Source organism: Manacus candei, unplaced genomic scaffold (genome assembly GCF_025592945.1).
Source record: "Manacus candei isolate 608988 ecotype Guabito, Panama unplaced genomic scaffold, ASM2559294v1 h1tg000025l, whole genome shotgun sequence".
NCBI classification, from domain to species: Eukaryota; Metazoa; Chordata; class Aves; order Passeriformes; family Pipridae; genus Manacus; species Manacus candei.
The window spans coordinates 9377760-9394839 of record NW_026138073.1 but is presented as its reverse complement, the minus strand read 5'-3'; the positions used below and the strand labels follow the sequence as shown (position 1 = coordinate 9394839).

Genomic DNA, 17080 nt, shown 5'->3' with positions numbered 1-17080 from the left:
AGAGCATGGTAAGAATGAGGTGAGCTCCTGCGGTTGTAATGTGTGTGACCTTAAAGTCTTGCTATTGCAAGACCTGTGCTGAAATAACATTTTAGCAATGCAGATAGGTCTGAAGACTCTTTTGGCTTCCAGGGATGCAATCTATTGGCTTGAGCCCACAGAGCTTTGAGGGTGGAGATGTAGCTCATGTGCTGTTCTGTCTGTGCTGAGAAGTGTGGTCTTGTGCAATGCTGAGCAAACACATCTACTATATTGCTGTTATCAACCAGGCATTTCTGGAATAACTTGGTTTCATTTTCCTGAGATCTTTACTCATGGATTAATGTATGGAATCGTAAATCTTCAGTGATGGACTGTCTCTGTTGAATCGCTGACGTTTGCTGATCTCTAACTGCTGGGTTGGTGTCATTGCAGGTTCAGGTCCAGGTCCAGCAGTCACCGCAGCAGGTCTCCACCCAGCAGCTCTCTCCGCAGCTCTCTGTCCATCAGGCGTCGGAGCAGCCAATACAGGTCCAAGTGCAGATCCAAGGCCAGGCTCAGCAGCAGGCATCCCAGACAATACAGAGTCAATCTCTTCAGAGCCCCAGCCCATCGCAGCTGCAGGCGGCTCAGATCCAAGTGCAGCATGTGCAGACTGCCCAGCAGATCCAGGCTGCAGAGCTACAGGAGGAACACATACAACACCAGCAGATCCAGGCCCAGCTTGTGGCAGGACAGGCCATTACTGGTGGCCAGCAGATACAGATCCAAACAGTCGGGGCACTGTCACCTCCACCTTCTCAACAAGGCTCCCCACGAGAGGGAGAGAGGCGGATCAGCTCTGCCAGTGTCCTTCAGCCAGTGAAGAAACGTAAAGTGGATATGCCTATTACTGTGTCATATGCTATTTCAGGGCAGCCGGTTGCCACAGTGCTGGCCATTCCTCAGGGCCAGCAGCAAAGTTACGTCTCTTTAAGGCCAGACTTGTTAACGGTGGACAGTGCCCACCTGTACAGTGCCACTGGGACCATTACTAGCCCCACTGGAGAGACTTGGACCATCCCTGTTTACTCCGCTCAGCCACGTGGTGACCTTCAGCAGCAAAACATAACCCACATTGCCATCCCTCAGGAGGCCTACAATGCCGTCCACGTCAGTGGCTCACCAACGACACTGGCTACCGTGAAGCTGGAAGATGACAAGGATAAGATGGTGGGAAGTACTTCAGTAGTGAAGAACTCTCACGAGGAAGTGGTGCAGACTCTTGCTAATTCAATCTTTCCAGCACAGTTTATGAATGGCAACATCCACATTCCAGTGGCAGTGCAGGCTGTGGCAGGGACATACCAGAACACGGCACAGACAGTGCACATATGGGACCCGCAGCAGCAACAGCAGCAGCCCACACCCCAAGAGCAAGGGCAGCAGCAGCAACTACAAGTCACTTGCTCAGTAAGTTAAAACTGCTTCTTGGTCTCAGGTGATTAACAACTTGCAAATGTTGTGGAGAGGGAGCGTGTCAACAGACAGCTAGTGTCTGGGAAGCAGAGATGTGATTGTCCCAGTAGCCTGGGCATGGCATAGGGTACTTGATAGGTGTAAGATTGCAGCAATGTGTTAATGTTGGTCAATAGTTATAGGATTCAAAACTTCCCAAGACAAAGTACAGTTTTGATCTTCGTAGTGTAAATAAATAGATACATGCTCATTGCCAGCTTCTTCATGGCAGGTCTGCAGTATTCTCCTGAACTGTTTCAGAGGTTGCAGTGGACAGGCAGGGATGATTGCAGCCAAATAAGGTGTGCAAATATATACTAGTCATCTAGTTATCAGTTACTTTGTTGTTATGTGACACTAGTGCCTGGGTAAAGTGCCAAAATCTGACTAGTTGTGAGCAAACTTCCTGGATCAAGTGTAACTGTCTGTAACACCATGTCCTGCTTCTAGTAAGTGCCTGGTGTTCAAGAGCACAGTAACCATCAGTGGCAAGTAAACACCTCTTCATAATCTGTGGCAAATGTGGCAACCAAATTTGTTAGTGTTTTTAAAGACTTTGTTGCCAACTTTAAGCCATAGATTATTTCGAATTGACTTTTAAAGCTTGAATAACTGGGGCTATTAGTGGTCTCTTTTATGTGTGCAAATGGATGTAACTTATTTTTTTTTATTACCAGAAAGTGAAAAGTGATTGATCTGTCAAAGCCTTTTTTTGCTGAATGGGATGAGGGCAAAAATACCCAAGCCTGCTAGCATACCTGTTGGTACAAATTCTTTCCAGTTTATAAATAACATTATTGGCTTTATAAAGGTGTCTGTGCCCTCTGCTTTATCAGTAAGCGCTGAGACAAGGAGGATTGCTTTCTGTAGTCATGTCTGATCATTTCTAAGTTGATCATGGGCTACAGCCCATCGAGGTCTTCACCAAAAAGGGTTCCCTACAGCTCCAGATAACTTTCAGATCCTGGATACCCTGTTTTATAAAGCTGTACTTTAAGCTACAGCTTATGGATCTTGTAATGCATGGGGGGTTTTGTGGTTGGGTTTTTTTGTTTGTTTGTTTTGTCACATTCAAAGACCCTTCTGTAATTCCTCTCTTCCTCTTATGGGTAATTCAGAAATCACTTCATCACTTACAGTTGTTTAAACAAACTAAATTGAGAGAACATTTTGCCTTTCTCCTAAATAGGATTTTTAGACTTATTGTAGGGTCTTTTAAGAGCATGACCCACATTCTTAGGAGTCTTTCTGAGGTATTAGCTCCATAATTTCTTCAATGGTTACTTGTAAAGTTTCTGCTGATGCTGTGTATTCCTGTGTACAGTGGTCTGCAATTCTTGGGTATCAGACAGTTTTCTGATCCCAGCTCTGTACTGTGTGAGGTGTGGCATAAGCCTCTAAGTACAGAGGCAATTCCATAGGGATGCACTCTTCCTGTAAGAGGCCAATAAAGCTACTACAAGTGAACATCAAACTTTTGGGAGCTGTCCCTCTCAAAGCTGTGAAACTGAGAAGGAAATTGCCTGCCTGCCCTGCACTATCCTCTGGCACTGTGCTTCCGTGGGACCTGGGCAAGTTGCAGCTACTTTGCTCTATTTGTTGAAAATATAAGTCCGTTTAGAAGCAACTGCCAGCTTAACTCCAGACTGTGTCCAACCTTCATACTGGACAAGGTGTCTGTGAGGTCAGGGAGAAGATTGTCCCTTGGGTTGGGCTGAAGGAGGGGCTTGGCTCTGGGAAGCTTTCAGCTCTCAGGAGAGTAATGGAGCACCATTCTGGAGGAGAGCAGAGGCTCAGTCCTGGCTCCTACAACAACAAGGTGTCAGTTCACCCTTGGACTCTGTCCTCGTTAAGACAGAGGCTTTTCTTCACAACTTAAACTTTGTCGCCATCTGCCTTGATTAAAGCTTGGTCCCTTCAGTCTCTGCAGCTGTACTACACACTGCTGCTGCAGGGGCTGATAAGCAAAAAGCTAGTAAGAGCTGATGCAGGAAATGAGAAGCCAACCAGAGGCAGCTGGAAAGCTCCAGTCTTGAGATTCTTGCAGACTTTGCCTCTTAAGCTAGTTGTTGGTTGGTTTGTTTATGTTAGGTAAGGTAAAGGTGTTTAAAGTCTCTGTGCCATTTTTCTTGTGGTCTCTAGTGCTGTCAGAACAACTTTCACTAATATTGACAATTGGCAGTATCAAAGGAAATGTTTCTTTTTGAGGTAGCTTTTAAGAAGGAGAAAGTAAAACCTGATGTAAGAATTGCTATCTCTGTAATATTCAGGATGCCAGTGAGAGCTTGACTAAGGTCTGTAAAGCCCTTAATTGAGGTAGCCACAACACTTTCTGTGGCATGGAATTGAGAAGCTGTAGTGAAGAGTGGATGCAGCTGGAGAGCTCATTGCTGCTTTTGGGTCGGTGCCATTGGTTGCCTGACAAGTAAGTTTCAGTTTGAGGTAGTAATTCTTGGTGACCTAAGGTCCTGCTGCAAAGTAAACTTCCAAAGGGTCTGGAGATGTCTTAGGGTCTGTAATCATAGTGGGTTGTATTCACACATACTGTGTATTCACACAATAGTGGGTTGTACCAGTATTTGGTATTTTGAGAACATTGCATTACAACTGAATTGATGTTTTGATGCTGGTGTTCTAGTCTAATTGCTTTAGATCTCCTACAAATGAATTAATCTTATCTGTTGTCAGTGATAAGAACAGAGGATATTTATTCTGTGTGCCTGTTATGTACTGCATAGTGAAGAGAGCCTGAGTGGGGAGGGATGCCAGCCGTGTACAGCATGTGGCTGTACCCAGAACCCTCCTCAGGGAGTCCAGGTGTGGAGCAGCAGTGGTTAGGAAAGCTGATGGCACATTCCTCTTCATCCCTGCCAGGGGCTGGCGGTCTCTGCAGCTGCTGTGTCTGTGAGGGGCTATGGGCCCCTCTTGTGGTGAGATGGACTTCAGTGGTGGTTCAGTGTGACGAGTTAGCTGAAGAAAGATGTGCTGGTTCAAACTAAAAGTGTTCTTGGAGAGTCGGATACTCTTTTGAGCAGCAATTCGGGTTGGACAACAAAAGTTGTGTTCCTTGAGTTAACTCCTTTTGTTAGAGAGGAGTGTTGCAGAAGGCTGGTGTCCTGGGGCTAGAGATAATTGTGGCATTGCTTGTTTTTTGTCCAGCTGTTGCACGTTGAAGTGGGTGTATATAAACTGAAGTGCTTTTTTCATAGGCTCAAACTGTTCAGGTTGCTGAAGTTGAACCACAACCACAGCCGCAGACTTCACCTGAACTTCTACTTCCAAACTCTCTGAAGCCAGAAGAAGGTCTTGAAGTGTGGAAAAGCTGGGCACAGACCAAGAATGCAGAGCTGGAAAAAGAAGCTCAAAATAGACTAGCACCTATTGGAAGTAAGTGTCATGCCAACATGGCCTTTGTTTCCTTTCAAGTAGGATTAGGAATGACTAAAATGTTAGGTGTTTACTGCTCTGGAAAACACTTTTGTTTAGTCAGTGATTGTTTTTAAATCTAAACTTTGATTTACTTGGCAGTACTAATTATAGTGTGCTCCCACTACCACAGGACATGTCTCAGGGGAGATATTAGCTCAGTGCTGAGCCCCCTTGAGCACCTGGTAGCAGTAGAAAAAGGCACTGCAGGAGTGTGGTGCATGGATGAACAAACAGGCTGTGAATGCCAGCCGAGCTGGTAGAGCAGTCATAGAGTTGCTGTTTTCATGTTGCTGCAGGGCAGCATTTCATTGTGAACACGGTAATAGAAGGCAATAGTCATGTCTTTGGCAGGACAGAGGATCTTGCTGTTAAACTCTTGCCCATTTTATCTTTTAGGAGATCTGACAACCTAAGATCTTGATTTATTTTAGCTTACTTTACTATACTGGGGGAATGAGGTAGTACTGGACCTGCCAGATAGAACGAGAAAGCTGGAGATGCAGGAAATCATTCCTGAAATATTGGGAAATAATATAGCTTTATGGCTTAAATAATATGGCTTTGTTTTGTTTTTCCAGGGCGTCAGCTGCTGAGGTTCCAGGAAGATCTCATCTCTTCAGCTGTGGCTGAGCTGAATTACGGTCTGTGCTTAATGACACGAGAAGCTCGAAATGGTGATGGTGAACCCTACGATCCAGATGTGCTCTACTATATCTTCCTGTGTATTCAGAAGGTAGGAAAGGACACCTCTGTGTGCTGCAGGGCTATGTGTGTTGTCAGCATGTATAGGGAGAACTCCTGGTTATGACAATGGAGACTGTGGCTTCTATTAAGCTTCCCAACAATTTTATATGAAAAAAGTATCTCTACTTAAAAAAAAAACAAACCCAAACCTCAGATGACTTGTCATTAGTGCACAGCAGTGCTTTCATCTATGAGTGAAATTGTTAATAATTGAGTTCCATATCATGGTGAGAATAATAAATCCTTTTAATTTTTTTAGCGGGAGGAGGAGGGTTGGATGATGTTTGAAGGAGTCGTCAATGTCAAAACTTAATCTAGTCGAAGCTTTAACAGGCAAGAACTTATTGTGGTGTGGGAAATCTGAGCTGGTAATGCTAGAGTGCTTTCTGGAAGAGCTACAGGAACAGAGGTAAACTCTGACAGGGGAATTGAACATCTCTGTCAATAACATGAAAAAGCAGTGTCCAAAGAACAGTCATGTGAAATAACTTGGAGTGAACACACCTGAAGTAAAAGGTGAAATCCAAACAGCTTCACTTTGTAAGATGTTTTTTCCTTTTTCTGTTTTGGCATTCTCATGGTAGTAATTGAGATTACCTATCCTGTACTGGCCTTGGTGCAACTGTCCTCACTCTTCAAGTAAAATGTATTAGTCTTCAGTGCTCTGCTGTAAAATGCTTGACTAACTGAGTACATGGGCCTTTAGGGTAAGGTCTGGTCTGAGGAACACACTGGCTCCCACTGTACTGGACCATGTTGTGAATCTCTTACAGTATCTCTTTGAAAACGGCCGAGTTGATGACATCTTCTCAGATCTCTACTATATTCGTTTCACTGAATGGCTGCATGAAGTTCTCAAGGACATACAGCCCCGTGTTTCACCTCTTGGTAAGGACTTTTGTTTAAGAACTCCAAAACTTTCCAGAGTTTGGAATGTTTAAACTGAACCTACCTCTTGAGTGTAGTCTGAATAGAAACCCTTTTGAAGTATTTGCTGTCCCTAGGGCAGCTCGTGCTAGTCATGAAGAAAAATGTTGCATCTGCAGTGAATGCCGGGGTTACTGCACTTGTCAGGCTCTAGCCCTGACTGTTGTTGAGCATTATTTGTCTATCACTTGCCACCCATCAGAAGGCAGATTGTTGGGATTTTGTAGTGTCGTGAGATTGGCTTAGTTGGAAGCCAGCTGATCCTTGATTTGAATCAGGCTTCCTCATCTGAAGTACTAGTACATCTTGCCTCTAATATGTATTGTTATTTTGGGAGATAATACAGCACTGTCATGGTGCCATGGAGCCAGATGGATACTGTCTGCAGGACCAACGAGTGTCAAAGGAAAAAACAATGAGTGTTTAGAGCCTCCAATCAATTGCAGCTCAACCTTGTGTTCAGGAGATGATGGCAGTGGGGGTGGCAGGGCAATTCCAGGAGAGACAGATTTTGACAGAGTTGCATATGAGAACTAGATCAAGAACTGCATTTTCAGAGCATGGAAACGTGGTTTCTCATTGCTTCATTCCCTTTGATCGGATTGGGCATCAGTGAAGAAGCTGTTGCTTGTGTTCAGAAAAGTAGCTGCTGTTTACAGGCTAGATGACTAAGTAGCACCATGAGTTTTGGAATCCTTTTGTTTTCACTCTGGCTGTTTGATCTGTGCTTTGTCATTCCACAAGCCCTGGAGTTTGTAGTGCTGTCTGTTTTTCTGTATATCTGTGTATTTGGAGTATAGTATTTCTCTTCTACACAAAGGAAAAAAAATATCTGAGAATCAAAGGATTACTCGTGTCCAAATACATCACTTGGCACTGTGTGCTGACTAAAGCTGTGCACAGGGCCAAGAGCTGATTTGTTACACTGGCCTGCCTGCTCTCACATATTATTGGATTAAGAGCATCTGCATTGGAGTTGAGCCATTAATTAAAAGCTGTTAAAGTGAGTATTTGTTTCTCTATGGGCTGGGATGTAAAGGCGTGTTGCAGAAGCACACTCTCTTCAACTAGAGGTTGATGTATGTGTACAAGTGTTATATCCTAATTGTACCTGCTATTTAAAAAGTTGTTTGCACAGCAGTGAATCTTGACATCAGTGAGAATCTCCTCCTCTTCCTTCCCTTAAGATTTATATGCTCTTCAATACTTACAGACTATAAAATGCTACCTGTGTTCACACTGTGTCTATATCTTGGCATGATGCTGACTTCTGGTTATTGCAGGTTACATCCTCTCCAGTCATGTAACAGAGGAAATGCTGTGGGAGTGTAAGCAGCTTGGAGCTCACTCCCCTTCCACCTTGCTCACTACACTGATGTTTTTCAATACAAAGTAAGTACTTAAGTCTTTGGGAATTTTGGGGAATAAAAAAACTTCAGACGCCTTGACAGGGTTGGTGGGGAACTGCTGCACTGGGTCAGGGTGAAATCACGGGTTAATTTATGGCTGTTGCATGCTCTGCTGCTGGAAAAACCTTTAACTCAGTGGTTGGTTTGAGCTTCAGCCTGCTCACAATGACAAAAGATAACTACCTTGCCTCTAAATGTCCTGTGCTCTGTTCTTGCTGCTCAGATATTTCCTGTTGAAAACAGTAGACCAGCACATGAAGCTGGCCTTCTCCAAGGTGCTGAGGCAGACCAAGAAGAATCCTTCTAATCCCAAGGATAAAAGCACGAGTATCCGCTATATGAAGGCTCCAGGCATGCACCAGACAGGACAGAAAGGTAGTGTCTAGGAGTTTTCTTTGGGAATATTTTACTTACTTGGGCTTGAAGAAGTGGATGAACCTGGAGATGTTTGCAGGTAGGGAATCCAAGGCTCTGACAGTTACCTTCAGCCCAGCAGTCTGAGTTTTCCATGTATTCTGGTCCAAGAGAGCATAGTACCTTCTAATCATAAGCCTGGGGACATACCTTACCTCAGGCATATGAGACTCGTCAAGAACTAAGGATAACTTTTTTGTTACTTCTGTTTTTTTATGGGCAAAGAGGCTATTGGGTGTAAGTGCTTATGAAGATACGGAGAAAATTCTTTGGGAGGGCTCCTCTTACCTTGATTCATGTGAACCCATACCAGAACCCCTATGTAAGTACAATCTGTCCTCTTAAAAGCACACGATGTAGCTGAGGTATTGCAGTCTCAGAGAGAGTTCCCTCATTTTGGGCACTGGTAGAGGAGAAATGGAAAGAAGTATATGGATGGGTTGTGAACTTCAGTAGCCTTGGGATAAAGCAAGCTCTCCATATAATGCTTTGAGCATTTAGAGCCGGGTGCCTCTGCCCTGGAACAGCCATATGTCTCTTGCTAGCTCTTGCATGGTGACAAGGTGCTACAGAGTGCTGAGGCTGTATGGTACTGCTCAGTGTGCTGTGCTTACACAGTCTGACACAATTCTGGGGGGCTGGTTTGTAGTTACAGATGACATGTATGCAGAGCAGACAGAGAATCCAGAGAACCCTCTGAGGTGTCCGATAAAGCTGTATGACTTCTACCTCTTCAAATGGTGAGAGCTCTTGTCTGTGTGTGTGGTGCTTGTCTGCTCTGACTGGGGAACTGCACCCTGTGGCTGGTCTAGTTCTCAGGACTGTGTGTTATTGCTGGCACAGTTTTTGTGTTTGCATAAATTTACTTAGATGGGGAGGGTGTTGATGTGAAAGGGTGGGTTTTAGTCTGATGGCATGTAAGTTGAACTTCTGGGGTATTTAAAAGAGACAAATCCTGATTTGTGAACTGGCTGCCCCTAATCTTATACTTGGAGGTTTGCTGTGTTGGCATGAGCTTGCTCTTCTGCCTGTGAGTTGCAAGTCATCTTGGAGCATCCACTACTGGAGATGAGATTAGGGTCTTATTCAAATCATCTTCTGAACAAAAATGAGGACTTGCTACAGAGATTGGAGGGAGTCTCAAAGCACTCGCCTCTAAACTGTGATGATTCTGATATTTAATGTAAAGGTTCCTCTGCACAAATAGATCTGCAGGTAGCCCGAATGTGAAAATACTCCATTCTTGCTTCACTCTGAAAGACCCCTAAAACCATGTGTGTGTTATATTTACCAGTGTGAAAAAAAATTACTTTCTTGTAGTCATCACCATGGCTTTTTAAGCTTGGCATGGCCTAAAACTTTGGGACCAATGTTGTCTCTAGGTGTAACTCTGTACCTTTATATCTCATCAGCCAGATGTTCACTGTCAGGATTTGTGAAGCCTGGGGGGAGGACAGTGGTGGTCTCTCCGTTCTAGGGCATTCTGTTAGTCTGGTTATTTCTGATCTTCCTCACACAGCCCCCAGAGTGTGAAAGGCCGGAATGACACGTTTTACTTGACACCGGAGCCAGTGGTGGCCCCCAACAGCCCTATCTGGTATTCCATCCAGCCGATCAGCAGAGAGCAGATGGAGCAGATGCTCACCCGGATCCTGGTGATACGAGAGATTCAGGAAGCTCTTGCCGTGGCTAATGCCAGCACCATGCACTAAGGCATCCTTTGTGGCTCAGAAGGGGTGGGGCAGGGTGATGGGGGAGGGACAAGCAAAGAGAAATTGTACAGACTTTTACACTAAAGGAGATGCCTAAGTTTTTGGTTTTTTATTGGTGTAGTTATGAAGCCCTTTTAGGCTTCTTCTCTTTAAAAGAATCTAAAGGAAAACCTACCCATTGTGTATCCTACCCAACACACCAAACTGTTGGAACCATTGGAGGCTGCATATCCCCTGCAAGCTGGGAGCTGTGGAAAGCTGCTGGTTGACTCTGGGTTTTTTTTATGATGTAGAAAATATGAACTACAGGATTGGCCTGGTTGGCCAGGGCCTCTGTCTCCCTGGAGCACGTGCAGCCTAGAGGGCACAGAATGATGGATGGACCTGCTCAGCCAGTGGAGGAGAGGCAGGCATCTTCTTTTCTTGTGCTTGGACGTTAATTTGCTGATATCTTGGAAGAAAGAGGAGAGAGTGAACTGCAATTATGATTTATACAAAAAAAAACAAAAACAAACCAACAATTTCTATTCAGACCTTTAAGTGACATTTTTAGATGTTAAAAGTACAAACTTTACCACACTCTTCTTTTTTGGCCTAACATTGAGGCCTTAAACCTTGAGGCTTCTGTGCCTGATGGAATTCTTGTAACATACACTTGTGTATCATATAAAGATACCACCCTGTTTCTCTTATGTATTCTTACTCTAGTTGTTTATTAAGAATGACGAGCACGTCTTTTCAACATGCCATTGAACAATGTGTCTTTATTTGGGGAAGAGTGAGCTGTGAGGGTGGGGGGTCATTATACAAAGATCAGTATGCAAACTGGTTGTTTTCATCCCTGTTTGTGCTTTCCAGCTCAGCTCTGCTGGACTTCTTTCACCTCTACAAATTTTGAAGGTAGAAGGGCATAAACTTCTGTTGAAGGACCTGAATGTCTGCTTGCTGATGGAAGCTCAGTGCCAGGCTAGGAACATGGGATCTGTGAGACCAGATCAGACTGTCCTCATGTTCTGTGGCTTTACCCCTAGAAAAATCCCCCTCTCCTTTTCAAATACATCACACCAACAGCATGATGGAGGGGCTTTGGAGGGAAAAGGCCTTCCAGGAGCAGCATATGGCTTACTCCTGCTATTAACAGCCTTTTCACAGTTTTTAACATAGCTGTGTAGCTCCTGGCATCGTTCATGATCATAAACCCCAGCCCTGTAGCCTTGCCTTGCTGCATCTTAAATGGTTGCGATATTTTATATCATTAACAAATAGTCTGCTCTTTTGAACCCAGCGGGTAGCCAACTGTGCTTGAAATGGGAGATCACTTGCCAGGCTTGTTATTTGTGCCACCAGCTTCTTGGATGCAGAGAGATGACTCTGCTTCTTGAACTTGTCTTCCCTGCTTCTCCACCTCATGTCCCTTCCCTGTTCCAAAATACATAGGTAAATACTTAAATATATATTACAGTAAAAGAACTTAAACTTGTGTACAAGCAAGCAATTTTTCTGAAGCCTCTGTTGACCAGTACCTGTCTGTATTGAGAAGGAAGGTCTGCCCTCTCTGTTGGTTGTGCACAGTGTAAATGAGAGTAGCCATAACGTTTCCTGTCTTTGTGCTCGTGAGCAGTGTTGAGGCGTGCACGCTTAGAGAGACTTCCCAAGCCCTTGATGCTTCGTATTGACGTTGGTGTTCCCAAGGAAGCCCGTGTGCTCGAGTTAGTTGTCAGTATGAGCAGTTGTTCCCTCTGTAGGACTCTGTGCTCAAATAAGTGCAGAGAGGTGAAGTAGCAATGCACTGTTGTTTTGTAAAACCTGCACTCTACTTTAGACTCTTAGCTCAGTGTCTGCCCTTAGAGGTAGGCCAGGGGAGAACAGCCTGGGGTTGGTGCCCAGGTCCTAGTGGGTGAACTGGGAAGATGGTGCCTGGGTAGTGTGTAGTGCTGGCAGCTGTCTGCTTGGATCCATCATTGCCCCTGTGGCAGAGTGGCTGTTGGGATCATCAGTAGTGCTTCAGCTGTCAGAATCCTCTAATCCCTTCACCCTATCTTAGTGACTGGAATGTCCATCTTTGGCCCTAATTTAAGAGGTTAAGGACATTGCTGGGGCAGGCTCCCGCTATTTCAAGTAGTTGCATGTGCCTGTTGCTCAGGGTCCCCAACAGGCCTGCATAGGGTGGATTTCCCTTTCTTTTGGGCAGTTTGTCCCATCTTCTGAGCAGAGTTGCAAAGCCTGCTGCCTTGGCTGTCTCCATCAGAAGTACAGTGGGTGTTAAACCATCTGTCAGATACACCCTGTACCAGTTGCTTCACTAGGTGACCTTGGGAGTCACCTCTTAGTCTAAAAATTGCCAGAAGCTGCAATAACATGACAGAACATTGGGGCAGTTGCAGGTTAGGGATGAAACAGGTACTTCAGCTGAGTTTTCTGGGGAAACAGGATTCCGTGTTACCTTAAAATTCTAGGCTGTGCACTTTCCTTACAACCCTTAACTGCAGGATGATCTAAAGTCTTTGTAGGGGAAGAGTTCTCCTTGATCTTGGAGTATAGTGATTAGTAACAGGGAAACTTGGCACGTGGTGAGCTGTGGAGATCTCCTGATGATTGGTTTTGTCCTGATGGACTGAAGTGTCTCCATTACTTTCTCATTGTTCAGATGTACATAGGAGAGGGATCTGCTGATGCAGAAGTGGACTGCTGTACTGTTCTGTACTGTCTCATCAGAATGTCCACTGTGTTAACTTCATTCCCTATTTTTAGAGACAATCGATATACTGTGACTTAAGGATTATTTTCCTGGACCTGGCTTCTAGTCTGGCTCTCTGGAGCTAATTTAAAAGGTACAGTATTTCTAGAATATAAATACTATGTTCTTTGATAGTGAAGAACATGATCTGCTCCCTTGTAGGGGCTCATAGGAATACGTGCACAGAGTAGCACAGAAGAGTGCTATGGCTTAGAGTTGCTGTCTGAGTTCTGGGAAATGTTCCCAGTCAAACATGTAAAATAGCTTTTTAACACTTTCCTATAACCAGCTTGACTGCTGCTTCAAGGGCATTCCCCCTCGGCTCCAAGAGTGCCAAACTGCTCGCTCTTGTATGCGTGTATATATTCAACAGGAACTCTCCCTGCCCCATGCCTTGTATGAGACAGGCTGAAAATGCATTGATCTCTAAACAAATAGAGCTGAGAAGTCAAGGTAGAGACCCTGCCATGTTGGTTTTGAACTGTGCCCATCTTGTTGCCGGGGTATGAAAGGAACCATGGAAATCAGAGCGTGACTGACTGTTGTAAAGCACCTCACATTCTGACATGAGACTCATGTATTGTCCAAGCTCTTGACACTAACAGTGTTGCTTTCTTTAGGAAACTTGTAGCCTCTTACACGCTTGTCCATGGCACCATTAGATTTTCATTTGCTTTCAAGAGTTCAAGCATTTCCTCTGAGTGGTAATGGCTGAAGCAGCAACGAGCAGACTAGGGAGTGGTTCTTCTGTGTAGAATGGTGAGTAAAGGGAATGGTCCAAGTAACTTAATAGGGCTTTCATCTATTGGCTTCTTCACCCCTAGAGGTATGGACTTATTAGATGGGTCACAAGGTCTGAAGTAGTTCCTGAACTGTTCTGCCTTGGGCAATAAAAAAATATGTAATCTGGTCCCTAGATAAGAATTCTCTTCTGCACTGTTGCTCCTGGGGCAGAAATTAAGACAGTCTTGTTCTCAGCTGCATTAGGGCTACTGTGTGCTACAGTAGAAGGGATGAGGCCTCCAAGCCCCTTATGCTGTGGTAAGAGCAGATCCAGAAGTGGTAGAAAAGAGTCCACTTAGCATACAGGGGGTGGAGGACTTGCTGGTGCTGTAGTTGCACATCCTCTTGCTGGTCTGAGTGCTGCTAGAGACTGATTGACTCTGCACAGTCCAGCCAAACTGCATTCTTGTGTGAGTTTCATAGTAACTGACTTGGAATTAGTGTTTGGACTCTTAAATCACTGTTAAAGTGGGATATCAGCTGTCTTCCACCCTATATGGGGTTTTTCTGCCCATCTTACTGCTGGAGCTGCTCCTCAGATATTACAGGGAATGCACCTTATCCTGATGATTCAGCCTCTTCTGTTTCACTGGTGCCAATGCATAGGAAGGAGCTTTTCTCCACTTGAGTCTCTTCCTACCTTAAGGAGCATCTCAAATCTTCTTCCAGAAGTCTAGCTGACATGCTGCCCCCAAATCTCTGAAGCACTCGCTGTGCCCCCTACTTGTCGGTTCCCTTTGCTGTGTGGCCGAAGCTCTGCCCTCAGCACTGCAGCCACATTCCCTGTATAACCTTGTGCATGGCAGCCACGTTTGCCTGCTTCTTCCTTCTCATTGGAGCTCATCAGAATGGGGAGGCAGATTGAACTCACTTACAGCAGCAATAAACCATGTCTAGAACTTGAGGGAACTGCAGGAGAGAAACGAGGTGGAGGGGATGTCTCGGAAAGGCAGGGTCCAGTTGCAGCCCAGAGCCTCGCTTGATAATGAGTGTGCAGCCTATATGCAAAATACGTCTTGTCTGTCCCTCCTGTGTTGACCCAGGTCTAAACAGCACATGTGATTGGCATCCTGCAAAGTGACCTTCAGAACTCTCCAGTAGCTTTGCCCTGTGAGTAACTCACACTACAAATCATTTTAAAGAGATGCACTCAACTATTTTTTTAATTTAATTTTACTCTTATATTCTCTGCTCTTTGTAATCTGCTTGGAAATAAAATGTTTTTCCCTGCAGCCTTTGTTGTAGTCTGTTTGAGAACCATTAAACTTTGTCTGATGTTTCCATTGGAACAGAAGCCAACTTGCCTGTTTACTGCTGTGCCCGTGCTGTAGCTCAGATCAGTGTGTGCCGCCCAGGTAGGCTCAGCAAGCCTTTGTTAGCCTGTCTTTATTTTAAATAAGGGTAGAGAGACCTGTTAGCCTGATTTTGGTCTGGCACGATGCCTCCTGTTGTTGCTGATCCTGTGACAGGTAATACTGACTCGAGAGTGCGTGTCCTTGGCAGGCAGCGCTTTCCTTGGGAACGCTGTGGCTCTGATCCCTGCCTCTGGGATAACCATCTTGGTGCCTTGGCGGGGAACGGCTTTCAGTGGCGTGGGCCTAGGTGCTTTTATTTTCTGCAAAGGACAGTGCTTTTCTTCCAGCTCCCTAGCTCAGGCAAACTGCAACCAGTGGGACATTGGTGTGTGGATAGGAGAAATGAGCTCTTAGCTGAAATTCAGCCCAGGAGTTACGTACAGAGGTAACAGCAGGGTGGAGTACAGTCTACTGTATACTCTACCCTGTAGAGTTCAGAATGTCACCTAACAACAAAGCACTGTTACTGTGTGGCTGTGGGAAGGAGATGGTGTTGATGTTGGCGATATCATCACCACCACTCTTGGCTGAAAGTTTTAAGGGCCATTGCAGATCCTTGTCACTGGCTCTTTGCTGTGCAAGGGCTGCATTTTCCTAGTTCTGGGGCGGCCTTGAAAGCCACATGTACCCTTTCTCATAGCAAAGGGAACATCCCCATGCTGAGGCTTGCACCTTCCTTTCCTGCTACAGACAAACCCACCAATCCATGGGAAACAACTGTAGCTTGGAGACCACAACCTTTGCAGATCGCTGCTGCTGAGACCAAACAAGTCACTTGGGAGTCCTCCTCCTGTCCATAGATAGTTCACTTGTTTGGGGCTTCTCACCCTCCGTAAAAGTCACTGGCCTAACTGTCTTTCTCTAAACTCCATGTTGTCTTTTGTAGAACCTTACTCAGATGAAAATATGTTGGTCCAAACTAGAGGCTTGAACACGACTGATGACCCTCGCAGCATAAAAAGCCTGTTCACTTCCGAGTATTTCAGGAGACCCGAGCAGATGTCACTGTTACATTTTCTGTGTCCTACAGCTGGGTAACATGAGTTACACATTTCTTGAAGCTGATTTCTGATCTTTGGACAAGGATTTAACCTACTGCAGTAGGACAGTTGCAGGCACAGGAGCACCATTCTTTAGTCCCCGAACTGGTTAGTGTTAGACAGGGGGTTGCCTTGGACAGTGGGTGAGAAGGGGTCTGGTTGTCTTCTGTCCCTGGTGCTGCTCTGAGGCCAGATCTGGAATATCACAAGAAGGAAACCAGCCATCAGAGAAGGAAGTTGTTCTGTAACCTGCAGTACAGATACTTTTCTTGATGCTCCAACAGACCTGCAGGCATGAGAACATCTCATCCTGGAAAAGAAACAACTGCTATTTCCTTCAAGGGTCCTCTGTGTTTTTGCCTGTTCCATTCCGGGCACAGTCCTCCCTACTCCTGCTACTGCTCTTCTCCAAAATCCTGCCTCCAGTCACCACCTGCAGCACAGACAGGAAGGTGCTACACTACAATCCCCCATGTGCAGGCATCCTCTTCACAGTGCTTGTTGGTACAGCCTGGCCTGGGGGCTTTGGCAAGAGAGGGATAATACCTAGCTGGGATCACTTTGGACCCTCTCCTTCGTGCCTTTCATTCCCCTCTTGGTGCCAAACTTGCCTTGCTTGCCACCTTTTAACTTTCATCCTTCTTGCAGCTCACTTTGACTTACAAAGTTGCTTTGGGTTCTGCTGGTGTGTCCCAGCTCTGCATCCACCACAGACCCAACAGGCCCATTCTCGTCTTCCTGCAGAAGTTGCTGGACTATCTGGTGTTGGGCTCAGCTCCCACCCCACCGTGTTTGTGTGCGTCACCCATTGCTGGGCTTTCTTAGGCGGTGCTGTAGCAGGTGTCACACTGCGCTGGCCACGCTGTGTCAGCCAAGCCAAGGAACGGCGCCCAGGGCTGTGCTGGGCTGTCCCGGAGCTCTGTCCTCCTGCCTCCCCCGACACGCGGACGCGGCTGCAGTGCCCGAGCACACAACGGCCGCGCCGACCCGGCGGCACCGGGCTGGGCACGCGCGGGGCCGGTGCTGAGGAGACGCTCAGGAGGAACTGCCGGCG

General features: G+C 45.7%; 1 protein-coding gene and 1 long non-coding RNA gene across 4 annotated transcripts in view; one reads left to right on the top strand and one right to left on the bottom strand.

Moving 5' to 3' along the window:
- Positions 1–14863, top strand: part of QRICH1 (glutamine rich 1) — a 27542-nt gene extending 12679 nt beyond the window's left edge. For all 3 annotated transcript variants that reach the window (XM_051788527.1, XM_051788526.1, XM_051788525.1), the window contains 8 exons: positions 415–1431; positions 4686–4863; positions 5484–5638; positions 6423–6537; positions 7860–7968; positions 8209–8360; positions 9049–9139; positions 9919–14863. In XM_051788527.1, coding sequence (XP_051644487.1) covers positions 415–1431; positions 4686–4863; positions 5484–5638; positions 6423–6537; positions 7860–7968; positions 8209–8360; positions 9049–9139; positions 9919–10111 — 2010 coding nt within the window. In that variant the 3' untranslated portion in view covers positions 10112–14863. The remainder of the gene's footprint in view (positions 1–414; positions 1432–4685; positions 4864–5483; positions 5639–6422; positions 6538–7859; positions 7969–8208; positions 8361–9048; positions 9140–9918) is intronic.
- Positions 14387–17009, bottom strand: LOC127471572 (uncharacterized). The gene is made up of 2 exons (XR_007904689.1): positions 16690–17009; positions 14387–16221 (listed from the first exon to the last, which is right to left on the bottom strand). It is a non-coding gene; the product is annotated as an uncharacterized LOC127471572 (long non-coding RNA).
- Between the last annotated feature and the right edge of the window lie 71 nt (positions 17010–17080).